The sequence below is a fragment of the Marmota marmota genome, unplaced genomic scaffold, assembly GCF_001458135.2.
Source record: "Marmota marmota marmota unplaced genomic scaffold, marMar, whole genome shotgun sequence".
NCBI lineage: Eukaryota > Metazoa > Chordata > Mammalia > Rodentia > Sciuridae > Marmota > Marmota marmota.
Window position 1 is genome coordinate 24,987,461 of NW_026000082.1, and position 14,115 is coordinate 25,001,575.

A 14,115-nucleotide genomic window follows, 5' to 3' on the forward strand; every position below is an offset into this window, starting at 1 on the left:
CAATGTTCAATAAAATCATGTTTCCTGCCCTCACAAAGTTCACTGGGAGAGAGAAATAACAATAAAGTGATAAATGTTGTTTTAGAAATTACTGTGGAAGCACACAGAAAGGCAATTTCCCAAATTAAGAAGAACTGCTGATAAGACTAACAAAAATGAGTTGACTCCAAAAATATGCAAACTATTTAATGTCATGTTGACCCTTGCTGTTGCTTGGCAACCCCAGCTTTACCAAAAAATCTCTTACATACTGCTCACTCTAAGGAGATGAATCCTCTGGCTCTCTCATTCATCTTTCTCCCCACCACAAGCCATCTCTGTATTTTCATCCCTTTTTCTGTCCTCCCTACATCTAAGAACAAGAGTCACTTTTCTTTTCTTTCCAATGTTAATCACGCCTTACAGCTGTTCTGATTCTCATCCCTCAATTTCTGAACTTGGTTCCATCAATTAGGAAACAATGGGAGGAAGGAAGGTATGCAGAACCCAGCATGGACAGGGGAGATGCACTAGCCCACATGTCAGGAGAACTACCAATTAAAGTCTGCTCTAACTGGTATGGTTTGGGGCAGGTCATTCAGCTGTCCAGATCTCAATCTCATTATCTATAACATGAATAAACTGACAAGTAGATCTATAAGGTACCCCTACAGCTAACATTCTATGACTTCATCTCCTCACCTTCATTTTCAATCTTATTCTCTTCACTGGCTTCTCCTCTTATATCTAAAAATATGTTGTCTTCCTTTTCTAAGAAAGGAAAAAAACTTCTTTGTCCCTCCTAGGTCTGCTATAATTTTGTACTTTATTAAAACCATTTTTTTAAGCCACCACTGAGTAACAGCTAAAACCTTTATCTCAGGCCTGATGTAGCATTCAGGCCATTCCCTTGTTCTGTTTTCATGACAATGTAGTATTTTGTGATGCTACACATTTTTTCCCATCTTCTTTGCTGGGTTGAGTTTCATCTTCATTTTGAACCCCAATTATGGTGGGCCCACAGGGTTCCATCTTTAGTATTCTTGTTCACAAACCTGTCCCTCTCAAGAAGGTCACAAGTTTTATATAACGACTACTGAATAATTTATTCAACCACAATAAAATTGCTAATCTGCAAGTTAAGACTCAGAATTGGCTCAGTCAGATTTGTCATTTTTACTAGTGGCATGCGAACATTCTTAATTCAGATACAATGTCAACTTTCCCCAGCAGAATGGGGAAAGCATGAATGGTCTTACCTGTCGCTGCTTTAGGAAGTCCAGGGCAATCTGCACATTTTGTAGCCTGTGAAAACGCATCCTGCCCTTCTCCCGGGGCTGCAAATAAAGAAAAGGGGTGTTAATTTTACCAATTTACCCACACATACTCCTTCCTCTTTCATTTCAAGGAATAAAAGATCACTCAAGAATTCCTCATGGCTGAAGCCAGGTGTGGGAGGATTACATTAAAGCACCCTTAAAAGCAGAACCTGTGTGTGTTTCACCAGGCTTTGTGTGCCCCAACCCCACCCCAAATGCCTTGTGCACCACTATGCACCTCACAAACACACAATCCTGTTTGACCACTAATGCTGAATCAGTGCTGCAGCTTCTCTATAGGTTCTTCTATGTTCATATATGCCACAGCTTGACACTGTATGTGAAGTTAATGGGAACAAAGACTGTAGCTCTGTGGCTCCCAAAATCACAGTTAAACCCTGAAGGGAAAAGACAGAAGGCCTAACTGCATACTGCACAGTAGTGGATGGAGCCAACCTTACTACAAACCAGGCCAAAGGAGCTTGACTGGAGGAGTCAATGTCTTAACTATAAGCAATGAGGCATTATACATCCTAAAAAAAAAAAAAAAGTTTTTAAAAAAATTCAAAATAGGGGCTGGGGATGTGGCTCAAGCCGTAGTGCACTCGCCTGGCATGCGTGGGGCGCTGGGTTCGATCCTCAGCACTACATAAAAATAAAATAAAGATGTTGTGTCCACCGAAAACTAAAAAATAAATATTAAAAAATTCTCTCTCTCTCTTAAAAAAAAAAATTCAAAACAGGAGACAAAAATCAGGATGTAATCAATTTCCCAGGGTGATGGGTCTCACTGGAGGGAAACCACTCTTTACTCCAGCATGAAATAACCAGAACAAATAAAATCTTGATGGTGAGGGTTATTCCACATAATTAACCCAAAGAAAGTTCTTTTCTGTACTCAATCTTATATGTCATACAGCCCAGGGAGAGAAGTCCTCTCCACCTGGTACCTCTGGATCAATTATTACCTATGGACAGTAAATAAATAAAGTCTGTTTGCCAATGAGTAGTGCAGGAATGGCTATCTGCCAATGAACATTTTCTTTTGCTCTCTTCCCAATGTTGCTTTTATTTTACTAAAAGTAGGATTAAAACTTACTAGGTAATTCCTACTTCATCTGTAAATATCAAATTAGTATTAATTAAAGGCTGAAAAAAATATAAGATGGCTGTGCTGAGTATCTGCCTAAAGGGAATGTTGCCCCAGGTTTCCTTTTGCAAAAAGGGAAGATAAAGATTGAAGTATCTCTCTAGGCACCCTCCAACACTTCCAAGCAACATTCCCCAAATAGCATAACCTACAGAGATGCCGAGGCCTCTCTGGGCAATAGGATAACTTATTAAGTCAAAGGTTTAAGAAACACCTTTTTAGCAAGAACCTCTTCTTAGTCACTTCAGCTAAACTAATTGTGCAGACAGCTTAAAACATGACAGAGATTGCAAAACAAGATTCTGAGGAATGGGAAAGAGAGATAAATGAAGTCAAAATATGACTTTTAAGAGGACAGGGAACTGGGATATTGTCTAATCCCTATTTCTAGAGAAAGATTATGGGTTATTATTTGGGATCTATGAGGAAAAAAAAAACAACCTTCTTCTACACATTCTAATCTTGACTTCTAATGTATCTTCCACTCAAAACAAGTAGTCTCAGAACATGCAAGTTAAATCTCTGTCCTCTACAGCCAACTAAGATATTATTGACCAAGGCCAGAATATGTCCATGCAGTGAGTTTGCAAACAACAGGCTGTTTTGAAAACAAATGGAATGGTGTATGGTGAGAACCTAGAGGCCAGAGAGGTGGAAAGACAGTACCAGTTAGTCTAGACTGGAGCTGAGAGCAATTAATTAACTGTCATGCTGTCAACTAAACTTTTCACAATTTGGACTGCAATGTGTATTCAGACAACACAGGCCATCAGAAAGCTATGGGTCTCCAGGTCACAAAGGGACTTGACACCTCCAAACACCAGGATTCTTTTTGTGCCAACCATTCTCAGCTAAGCGAAACAATTCCCACTCCAGGATCATCTAACAGTGGCAAGAGGCATAATTAGGTTCAGCCACTTTCTTTGGGATCCAAATTCCCAAGTGGAAAGAGAAGGCAGCAACTGGTGACTGAGCTACTTGGAGACCTAGAGAACCTCAGACTCTCTGATGGCCCTGCAGTGCCAGCAGTGCCAGCTGGGATGCTAGCACCCGCAGGAGGACCTACTACATCATCATCATCTTCCTCCTCCTGCTCCTCGATGTTTGTATGGCGCCAGGAGGGCATGCTCACCAGACGGAGGGTCTTCAGCCCTGCTGGCTCCTTTGACCACCAACCAAGGCAAAGACACACAAAGGAACAGGAAATTCACAACACAAAGATGAAATGGAAATAAATGCAACATTTAAAAAAAAAAGTAAAAATAAATTAAAAAAAAAAATACCCTCCCCCACCATCAAAAGAGATACAAAACCAAATCAAGATCAGAGCTGGTACACCAAACATTCCTTAAGTTAAAACACATCTTCAATTCTCCATTGCCACCTACCCTCTCAATAAGGGAGAAAGAAACAATGAGAATTACAGTGAAAGAGATATCTTGGTGGGTTTTGGTGAAAAGATGATATCCAATGAATATCTCCACAAATAATTGTAAATTTTCAAAGATTAGGAAAAGAAATTAGATTGGAGTTTTTAAATCTGTTTTGTAAGCAATGCTACCAAAGGGGACCACTTTCCAATAAAATTCACTATAAATTCATCAAATATACCAGCCTATTGTCCAAAATTTAATTTTAAGTGAAGAATAAAGTCCATCACAGTGAAAATGAAATTTTGATTACTAATTAGACTTGCAAATGAGGGCCAAAAGAGAACCAGAATTACATGTGCAAACTATGCCAATAAAAGCCTCTATCAATTTTGGCCACTAAAAGTATAAAATTGGGGTGGGGTGTAGCCCTATGGTACAGCACTTGCCTAGCATGAACGAGGTCCTGAATTCAATCCTCAATACTTCAATAAATAGATAAATTGATAAATAATAATAAAAAAATTGCATTACAGGCAAAAAAAAAAAAAAAAAGGAAACCAAAACAAAAGACCCAAGGGAAGCCAAGCCCCAATCCTACAAGGAGCTAAATATCACTGAAGCTGTAAAATCTAATGTGCCAAAGTCTATTTTTTAAACATAACAATGACTAAGAAATCACCAAAGACAGTGAATGGGTGGGATTCACAGACTACTAGAGCTGGGCGCTCTTTGGTTCTCTTTACCAACAGATGTTTCCAATATTCAACCCTGGGCTTATCCAAATGAAAACTGCATTGTCTATGACACTAGAAAAAGAATGTGAGCCACTTGGGAGCACTTGCTTCCATTAGGCTCAAATATATGAAACAATGAGACCACAAGTGAGTTATTCTGAGCCCTCAAAAATAAAGCAAGTGTAAGAATGATTAGCAGTCAGGATCTGCCTTCACACAGGAAGGTGTTTCCCACAAGCTATATTTAAGGCAGCCATATTTAATTATCCAAGAAGCCCAAACGAGCTGCTCTCCAGGGCTATGCTCAGACATCAACTTCAGCACCTCTCCCTATCTGTGAGACTCAATGAATCATCCAAGGGAGAAAGTGAGATAAACTGGAAAAAAAAAAAAAACTCCAAACACCTGGGCCACTGCCCAGCACTCAACAAGAAAGGAGAAGCTCACCAGTTTGATGCCTGAGAGTACCTCCAACAGAGAAATCAGGTTATGGCCATCCCGCAGGTCCTCATACAAATCATTGATGTGCTTGCGGACCTGTGAAAGAAAGTGAACAGACTGTTATTTGATCTGGAATCATTTTATTATCCACCTCAGAATCTCTGGTTCTAGGTAAAAACAAATTAAAATTTTTGAAACTGGAAGCAAAAATAAAATTCAGAATTCTCAGTAGAGGTAAAATACATATGAAATGCTACCAAAGATGTGTATGTGTGTTTTAAATTGAAGCCAAAATTATTACGTACACTAAGCAACACTGAAAAGTATTCTACAAAGTATGGATAAAGAAATGGGAAGTCGAGCTGGGGTTGTGGCTTAGCTGTAGAGCGCTTGCCTAGCATGTGCAGGGGCCTAGGTTCAATCCTCAGCACCACATAAAAATAAAATAAAGATATTGTGTCCATCTACAACGAAAAAATAAAATATTAAAAAAAAGAAATGGGAAGTCTTAATTATCCACAAATATCTCAGGAATTACTATGGGTCAAAATGTAATCGGATGGCTAATGAAGGACAGATGAGTCCAGTTGGTGTCGGGAAAACCTTTCCAAGTGCTGGAAAAGAAAGTAAATGCTAGGTCCAATGTTTCATGGGATGTACCTCCAATTTAACCCCTCTCTTACTAAATGCTTCTAATAGTGAATTTGGGAATTATTTTCCTTGTAGGAAAACTTAATTACAATTTTATAACTAAGACTATAGAAAAACAGATCTCACTTTGGAGAAAGGTGTGGCTGTTTTATTTTAAACATAATTTAAATGTAAGTTTATAGATTTAATTTTTAATAAATATTTTATGTGTTAACTATCCCACACATCTGTAAGGTATTATTATTATTATTATTATTATTATTATTATTATTATTATTCCTATTTTAGACATGAGGAAACAAGATACAAAAAAGTTAAATAACTTTCCCAAGGTCACCAAGTGGGAAAACTGGCCTCAGTTTAGGTTCTCTGATTTTAGAGTCTTTGCCATCAACTACTACGCTTTATGATCAGCCACAATCAAGTTTTACTTATTTAATTCACACTACTGCCTTGTGAAATTCATTTATTACCCCATTTTGCAGAATAAACTGAAGAAGCTGGGCTCTGAGAAGCTTGGTCATTAAGCTGTAAGCTAAGTAAGACTTGATTCTTTACAAGTCTAGCAACAACTCACCAAGTGATGCTCACAATACAGAATCACAGGACTAGTGAAAATGGGATGAATATACTTTTTAACATAAGTAATTTTCTAGACAATAGAAAAGGCTACTTTCAGAAGTAATGGATTTCTAGTTACTATAATTTTTCAAGCACAGGCTGGGATTTGGGATTTTTACATTTCAATGGAAAACTATAGTTCTTTTTTCTGTTTGGGGGCACTAGGGCTTGAACTCAGGAAACTGCAAATACTATTCCACTGAGCTACCTCCCTAGCCTGTTTTATTTTTAATTTTGAGACAGGGTCTCACTAGGCTGCAGAGGATGGCCTCAAGATTGCAATCCTCCTGCCTCAGCCTCCTAAGTAGCTGGGATTACAGGCATGCACCACTATATCCCACTAATTACTTCCCAATTATGATATTCAATGTAGCACTCAAAGCAGAATAGGAATTGGAAAAAACAAAGGCTGGAAAATCTGGGAAAACTTCCTGGATGAGATGGAACTTAGAGGATGAGCCAATATTTTGGTAAAAAGATGGAAAAATACACAAGACTAGGTAGAAAAGTGGAAATACATAGTATGTGTTGTGTGTAAAGGAAGAAGAAGGTCACAGGTAGATTATTCAGCTGGAGAAAATGGTTCATGACGAATTGAATCATAGTTTTCAAATAGTGAAAGAATGTTGTATTAGCTCTAGACATGAACACTGTTAAGTTTAACCTGCAATATAACACTTTCTCCATCACTTTCTTAAGTCTAGACAATGAACTAGACTAGATACCTAGCTCAGCTTTCAGCATTTGCTGATTTCCATGGTATAAATACTCCTGCCACAACCAATTTCAAGGTAAGACATTGAGAAGAAATGTACAGTAGCACACCTTTATATACTATTTCTATCAATAGACATAATTAATCTCAAGAGCATAGAAAACAGAAAAAACAATGCGCAGTAAAATAATTATGAAGTGAAGAGCTTTGAGCATTTATTACTTTTATTTTAAACATAATTTAAATGTAAGTTTATAGATTTAATTTTTAATAATGGCTGTGTTTAGCAACCAACTTACAAAATTGCTAAAAATTTAATATTTGGCTCAAAGTTTTCAACATCCTCCCTCAATTGGGTTCAATGTTTCAAGCTTTCAGTGTAGAACAAGTATAGTGCATCACTAACAGAAATAAGCAGTCATGAGGGTTGGAAGGGGAGCCGATTTGAGAAGTTCAATTTGAAATATGTGGAATTCAAAATGACAGTGAAGGAGCTACAAATGGAAATGTTCTTTTTTTCTTTTTATTTTTTTATAGTTGCAAATGAACAGCATGCCTTTATTTTATTTTTTTATGGGGTGCTGAGGATCGAACCAAGTGCCTCACACATGCTAGGCAAGTGCTCTGCCATTGAGCTATAGCCCCAGCCCTGGAAATATTCTTGAAGCAGCTAGAAATACCCAGAATTCAATCTGGGTCAATAAGTTTAGAAGTCATATGCACAGAGGGCTAGCTACAGTTGGGAAATGTTGGATTTTCTGGGTTAGGGTCAAGAAAGAAGAGCACAGCACTAAGGAATGAGCCTTAGGGAATACACAGAATTAGGAGATGGTAAAGCAATCAACAAAGGGAGGGAGGTGGACAACAGGAGCAGGGAAGGAGGTAGAAGGAAAAATGTAATCAAGGCATGGATGATTGGCAGTACTAAATGCAAAAGCAGAGGTCAAAGAGGATGAAGACTAAGAAATGATTGTTTAATGTTCCCACAAATAAGTAAAAAAGTTTCCTTTTGTCATGTTAATGCATATATAAATATATGTCAGGGAACCTCATCTCAATGCAAAAATAGAAAGAATAGGCTCTACTATCATGTGTAACCCAAAAGAAAAAAAAATCAAATATAAATTAATAGATGAGCAAGACAGTCTGGTATAGCAGAAGGAGAACGGGAAAGGGGAAGGAGATTGAGGGGGGGTATCATGAAAGGAAATCAAATTCCATGCATGTATGAATTCATTGGGATGAACCCAACTACTATATATAACTGTAAAGCTCTAACTTTTAAAAAACTTTCCTTTTTTTATGAAAATAAGAGAATGGTACAATGGAAATAATTTTATAAATAAATGAGTGATAGGTTTTAAAAGGTTAGAAAATATTAAATGCTTGATATTAAAGGTTAAGAAGAGAAGAGACAACTAAGTCAAATAAGGAATTTTTTTTTAAACAAATTTCACCATCCTTGTTAGGTATTATTGCAATAAATAACATACACATATACCTGAAGCCATGAATTATACAATCTTGTTTCTTTTCATTACTCAAGGGAACCAGTACACTATGTGACATATGTGATTCCTCTGCTTGTTTTTGGAAGATGGGATCTCACTATGCTGCCCAGGCTGGTTTCAAACTCCTGGGCTCATCGCATCCTCCTGCTTTAGCCTCCCAAGTAGCTGGGACTATAGGTGTGTGCCACCTTTCCTGGATTCCCCTGCAGTGTTTAAGGTTTTTTGTTTTGTTTTTGCTTATTTTGAAAAAACTCTTTATAAATGGGGGGCAGACAGGAAGACAAATTTGGTTTTGATAGATAAGACCTTAATGTGGTATAAAACTTGGGAGTGAGCAGTGAATAATTATTTAAATAACTTACATAGGGCTTAAAAACCAAGTAGCACCATGTTACCACTAGAAAGTGAAACACCACCAGGTACTAAAAAGAAAAAGGAGTTACCTTTAAATGTAAAGTTAATTTCACATCAAGTTCTCAATAGCTCCTTCTAAAAAAATTTCAGTTTTGTTTTACAACTGTAATAGCAAAATTCAAACATATAAGAAATTTAGGTGAATACTAGTTTATTATGTCTCTCAATCTTTGACCGTAATAACCAAATGTTTATGAAAAAAAAACAAAAACAGAAAGGTACAGAGATGATGAGGGAGGGGAATATGGAGAGACATTTTTCCTGGAGAATGTCCCAAAACACGGAACAGTATTCTGTTTCCAAAGCATACTGGACCCAGTTCTACCCAGAGAAAGGTACAGAACCAGCTCATACTTACTGATGCTTCTATGTCAGCAATTTTTTAAATGCAAAGATGAGTTCGATTAACATCCCAAAACCATACAGCTATTGAATGGCCCAAAGAACTCAATACATGTCTAAAGTCCCTTCCTCTACACATGCATACTTGCCTCTAAGGTTTTCCACAAATCTCTTAAAAGAAAATCCAGGAGACTAGGTATCGTAAGTTTTAGAGTCAGACACCAAGTGAAGCGAAAAGTGCTTAAGAAGCATCAATATAGGGGCTGGGGATGTGGCTCAAGCGGTAGCGCGCTTGCCTGGCGTGCGTGCGGCCCAGGTTCGATCCTCAGCACCACATACAAACAAAGATGTTGTGTCCGCCGAAAACTAAAAAATAAATATTAAAATTCTCTCTCTCTCTCTCTTAAAAAAAAAGAAGCATCAATATAAATATAATCAAGTTCTTCTGTCAACAAATAAAAGAAGTGAAAACTTTTAACTATTCAAGACCTTCCCTGTTTGTACTTCCCAAGAAAGTCACTGTTAAGGGCTAAGAATGTAGCTCAGTGGTAGACCACTTTGCCTAGTGTGCACAAAGCCCTTGGTTCAATCTCTAGCACTGCGAAGCAAGAGAGAGAGAGAGAGAGAGAATTGCTATTAAAATTAGTGAATGTCTCCAACTACACATAACTAATAAATACATAAAAATATGATCAGTATCATTAGCCATAAATAAAGTATAAATCAAAACCACAAAGATAACTCCTACTGGGATGGCTATAATAAAAAAGACATACAGTGGGGTTAGTGAGGATGTAGACAAACTGGAACCCTCACACACTTCTTGCAGAATGTGAAATGGTACAGCTACTGTGGTTCCTCAAAAGGCTAAACACAGGCTACCATATGGTCTAGTAATTCTATTCTAGGTATATTACTTGAGAGAACTAAACATGAGTCCAGACAAAAACTTGTAAATCAATGTTCACAGGAGCATTAACAGCCAAGAAGAATATTCAGCAACAAAGAGAAATGAAATACTGATACATGCTACAACATGGATGAACCTTAAAAACATTTACTAAGTGAAAGAAGTCAGTTATTTAAACAAACAAACAAAAAAAAAGATGCAGTGGCACACACCTGTGCCAGTGACTTAGAACACTGTTATAGGAGGATTACAAGTTCAAAGCCAGCCTTGGCAACTTAACAAGACCCTGTCTCAAAAATAAAAAATTCAAAGTGCTGGGAATGTAGCTCAGAAGAAGTCAGTTACAAAGGATCACATATTATATGACTCCATTTTTATGGGATATCCAGAACAGGTAAATCTATAGGGACACAAAGTAGACTGGTGTGCCTACAAGTAAGCAGAGCCTATAGGGAGACTAGAGGTAATGGCTAGGGGGAACAGGGTTTCTTTGAGGGTGACAAAATGTTGTAAAAATGATTGTGGTGATGTTTGTACAACTATGTTACTATACTAAATGTTACTCAATAGCATACTTTCAATGGGTGGCTTATATGACATTAATTAAATCTCAAAAAAGTTATTTCAAAAATTAGTAGATGATCAGCAGGCATGGTGGCAGATGCCTATAATCCCAGCGTCTTGGGAGCTCAGGCAGGAGGATCACAAGTTAAAAGCCAGCCTCAGCAACTCAGCAAGGTCCTAAGCAATTTAGTGAGGCCCTGTTTCCAAAAAGGGGTGGAGCTGGGGATGTGATTTAGTTTTAAACACCCCTGGGTTCAATCCCTGGTACAAAAAAAAAAAAAAAAAAAAAAANNNAAAAAAAAAAAAAAAAAAAAAAATAGTGGATGTTCAAAATTTTAAAACAGAATTCCAGTCATAGATGAACATAATACTTTTTATTTTATTTATTTTTATGTGGTGCCAAGGATCAAACCCAGTACCTCACACATGCTAGGCAAGTAATCTACCACTGAGTTACAACTGCAGCCCCGGACAGTCAAATTTTGAGAGACTAAGTCTATCCTAACCTAGGCCAATCAATCCCAATCCCCACATATCAATAAGCAAGGAAAACTCAATTCCCTTAGTTTCTAGATGGCTTTAACAAAAGGAATAAATTACACTTAAGTTCTTGAAATAAGAATCTGAGCCCAAGGAGACTTTAAAGATTACTTAGCTCTAATGCACTTGGTTTACATATGAGAAAATCATTGCCTAAAGAAGTTAAGTAACTTGTGTAAGATCGTTTAGTGCAGAAGTGTCAAGAATTGAGTCCAAGTAACTATCTCCTTATTCCCAGTTGTGCTTTTTCCCTCTACAAGGCTTCTATGCTTGATGGGTCAAAATGACATATTATCAACAATATTAAACAGTAAAAAAAAAAAAATCCTTCAACAAAAGAAAATAACCAAGGATTGTGATGTAGCATTCTTTGATATCCACAGAAAACTTGATTCAGAAAGGCTTTCCTCTAAGACTATGTATTAGAAGGAAACACAAGCAGCTCAATTTCCTTGACCCAAACTATGTTGAGTGCAACACATAGGTCAGAGGAGAAAGTTATGAAGAGAAAGAATGTTTTTTACCCTCATCTACAATTACTAAAAGATACAGGGGAAATGATGCTACCCTGATAGCTTTGATGCTTCCATGAATTGATAAGTCTCTCAACTGTAAGAGGGGAATTCCACATGGATTCAACAGCCAAATTTCTCTTTGAGAAAAAGTCTAACACTAAAAAACAGACTATAGCTGCCCTAGACTTTTCACTCTGAGAAGATCTGGGCTCAACTGGAAGGAGCAGAGTGGAAGCCAGGAATCCCTACTGGAATGAGCAGAGTGAGAAGAGGAGCGAAGGGTAAGTCTCTTAGCAGATAAGAATTCTATCATCTGTTTTGAGAATTCCCTAAATTTTAGACTCTACTGATAATATCAGTCAACAATATTAATAGAGGGTTCCCTGAGGATGAGGATGATTCTAAAATACACGAGAGTAGCTTTTAAGTAGCTTTACTTAAAAGGCAGGCACTAGGGTGTAGTGAATAGAGAATCCAGAGTAAAGCTCAAATCCAAATGAAGGAGCAAACTTTTGGTGGGGGTTTAGGTGCATTTAGAGTAAAACTAAGCCCTGAATAATCAGAGCCAGGCAGAGAGACAGCCAGGAATCACCACCACAGGGCCACACTTAGGAAGCAAAAGCAACCCTCCTTTTCTCAGCCTCTAACCAGCACCCTTTGTCAGTTGCTTTGATTAAACTCTGTTACCAAGGTCTTCTGACATTTCCCACTGACATGAAGAAGCTAAGAGCTGCAAAAGTCCAGTGTTTGGGGATTGGTGAACTATCCTGTGTGGCCATGGTGGAGGCTGCACAGCAAACAGTGCGTGGACTCATTAGTGTTACCATCTGTTCAACTAAAACCTACAATACACAGAGAACAGTTGGAAACGGCAGTGAGTATTTGGAGTTTAAAAACTTTTGGTGGTGTATCTAGAATTCTAACTGAAATTCCAGGAAGGCTAGTGCTTTCTAGATTATATATATGAATAAAAATGCAAAGATTATTCCATCTGCTAGGTTAAATATTGGCCTTTCCTTTACAAATACTAACCCCTTAAGTCAACAGGAACTAATCAGAGAAAGCATTTCTCCTCGTCCTGAGAAGCATATATTTGAACTTTTTTTTTTTTTAACATTCTCTAAAGACACTCTTTATCAGCTACCAGGCCCTAGAAATATAGTACAGATAACTTTAAAAGAGCTCATTAGAACTCTAGATTTTTCTTTTTAATGATTCTGCCATGATAAACAGAATTCTTAGGTTTGTGGGCTTGCATTCTTAATTAGATTGTTATATATTTCAGTTGCTTCTATCCTTAACAAATCTTTTTTAAGAATGGATCAATTCTGTTGTCAATTAATAAAGAGTTATTTACTATTCCAGAACACAATGTGGTGTTTCCCAAAGGGATATTTAGAAACTCAAGAGATTCCAGATCAACTAAATCTAGAACTTGGGGGGCTTAATTGGTTTTAACCTTACATTGGTCTCTCTGCCAAACACAACATTAATTTGGGTATACCTAGACAGCCAAGCAAGGGATGCCCAAGTTGCAAAAAACAGATCTTGATCTCTAATTCTCAGTTCCTTAATTCAAAGAATTCCAACTTAGAGCAATGATTCTGATTAGCAGTGAACCTCTTTCTAAAATTCCCAAAATGAAAAAATACTATTGGAATTGTAAGGCTGCCAGCCTGAGAAGAGATGAAAAATAGCCAAGGGTTTAAGTAAAGCTCTGGCTGGCCTCCAATTTCTAACAAAGCTATGATGTGTTCCTCAAGCTTTTCCTTTCCCAGGGCCTCCTGTCAACACATAGCACTGAGGCAGAGGCCCAACAGGCAGCACCAGCTACAAATGAGCAGCAGGAAGTCAGAGCATTTGAATTCAACTACAATGTTTAGGGAACAAGCTTAAGGCAGGATCAGTTCAGTTCTCCCAATTGTTAGGTATGAAAGGAGAGTTAAGTGGGGGAATGTTTAGCAGAATAACCTATTGATTTTGATTCTGATTGGAAGATTCATGATTGAGCTTTAGCTCCACACCTCACTAGTTGTATGATCTTGGAAAAGTCACTTCACTTCGCTAATTCTCACTCTCCTTAGTTGTGAAAACTGAGAGTATAAAATACTTTTATCGTGCGTGTGTGTGTGTGAGTGTGTGTGTGTATACTATAATATATATATAAGTATACACACACAAGATAAAAGTATTTTATACTGTTTTCACACGTATATATATACACACACATATATGTGTGTGTGTGATATATATATCACACACACACACACTCTGTCTCATATATANATATATATATATATATATATATATATGTATATATATATATATATATAAAT

At 37.3% G+C, this 14,115-nt stretch overlaps 1 protein-coding gene across 12 annotated transcripts in view; it reads right to left on the reverse strand.

Annotated features, from left to right (window-relative positions):
* Macf1 (microtubule actin crosslinking factor 1) overlaps positions 1 to 14,115 on the reverse strand; it is a 334,558-nt gene that overhangs the window by 196,905 nt on the left and 123,538 nt on the right. For 7 of the 12 annotated variants that reach the window (XM_048815714.1, XM_048815707.1, XM_048815706.1 and 4 more), the window contains 2 exons: positions 5,003 to 5,092; positions 1,239 to 1,316 (listed from right to left, as the gene is read on the reverse strand). In XM_048815714.1, coding sequence (XP_048671671.1) covers positions 1,239 to 1,316; positions 5,003 to 5,092 — 168 coding nt within the window. Of the gene's footprint in view, positions 1 to 1,238; positions 1,317 to 3,514; positions 3,611 to 5,002; positions 5,093 to 14,115 lie in introns of all 12 variants that reach the window. The other 5 variants (XM_048815705.1, XM_048815708.1, XM_048815709.1 and 2 more) reach the window with 1 other exon arrangement.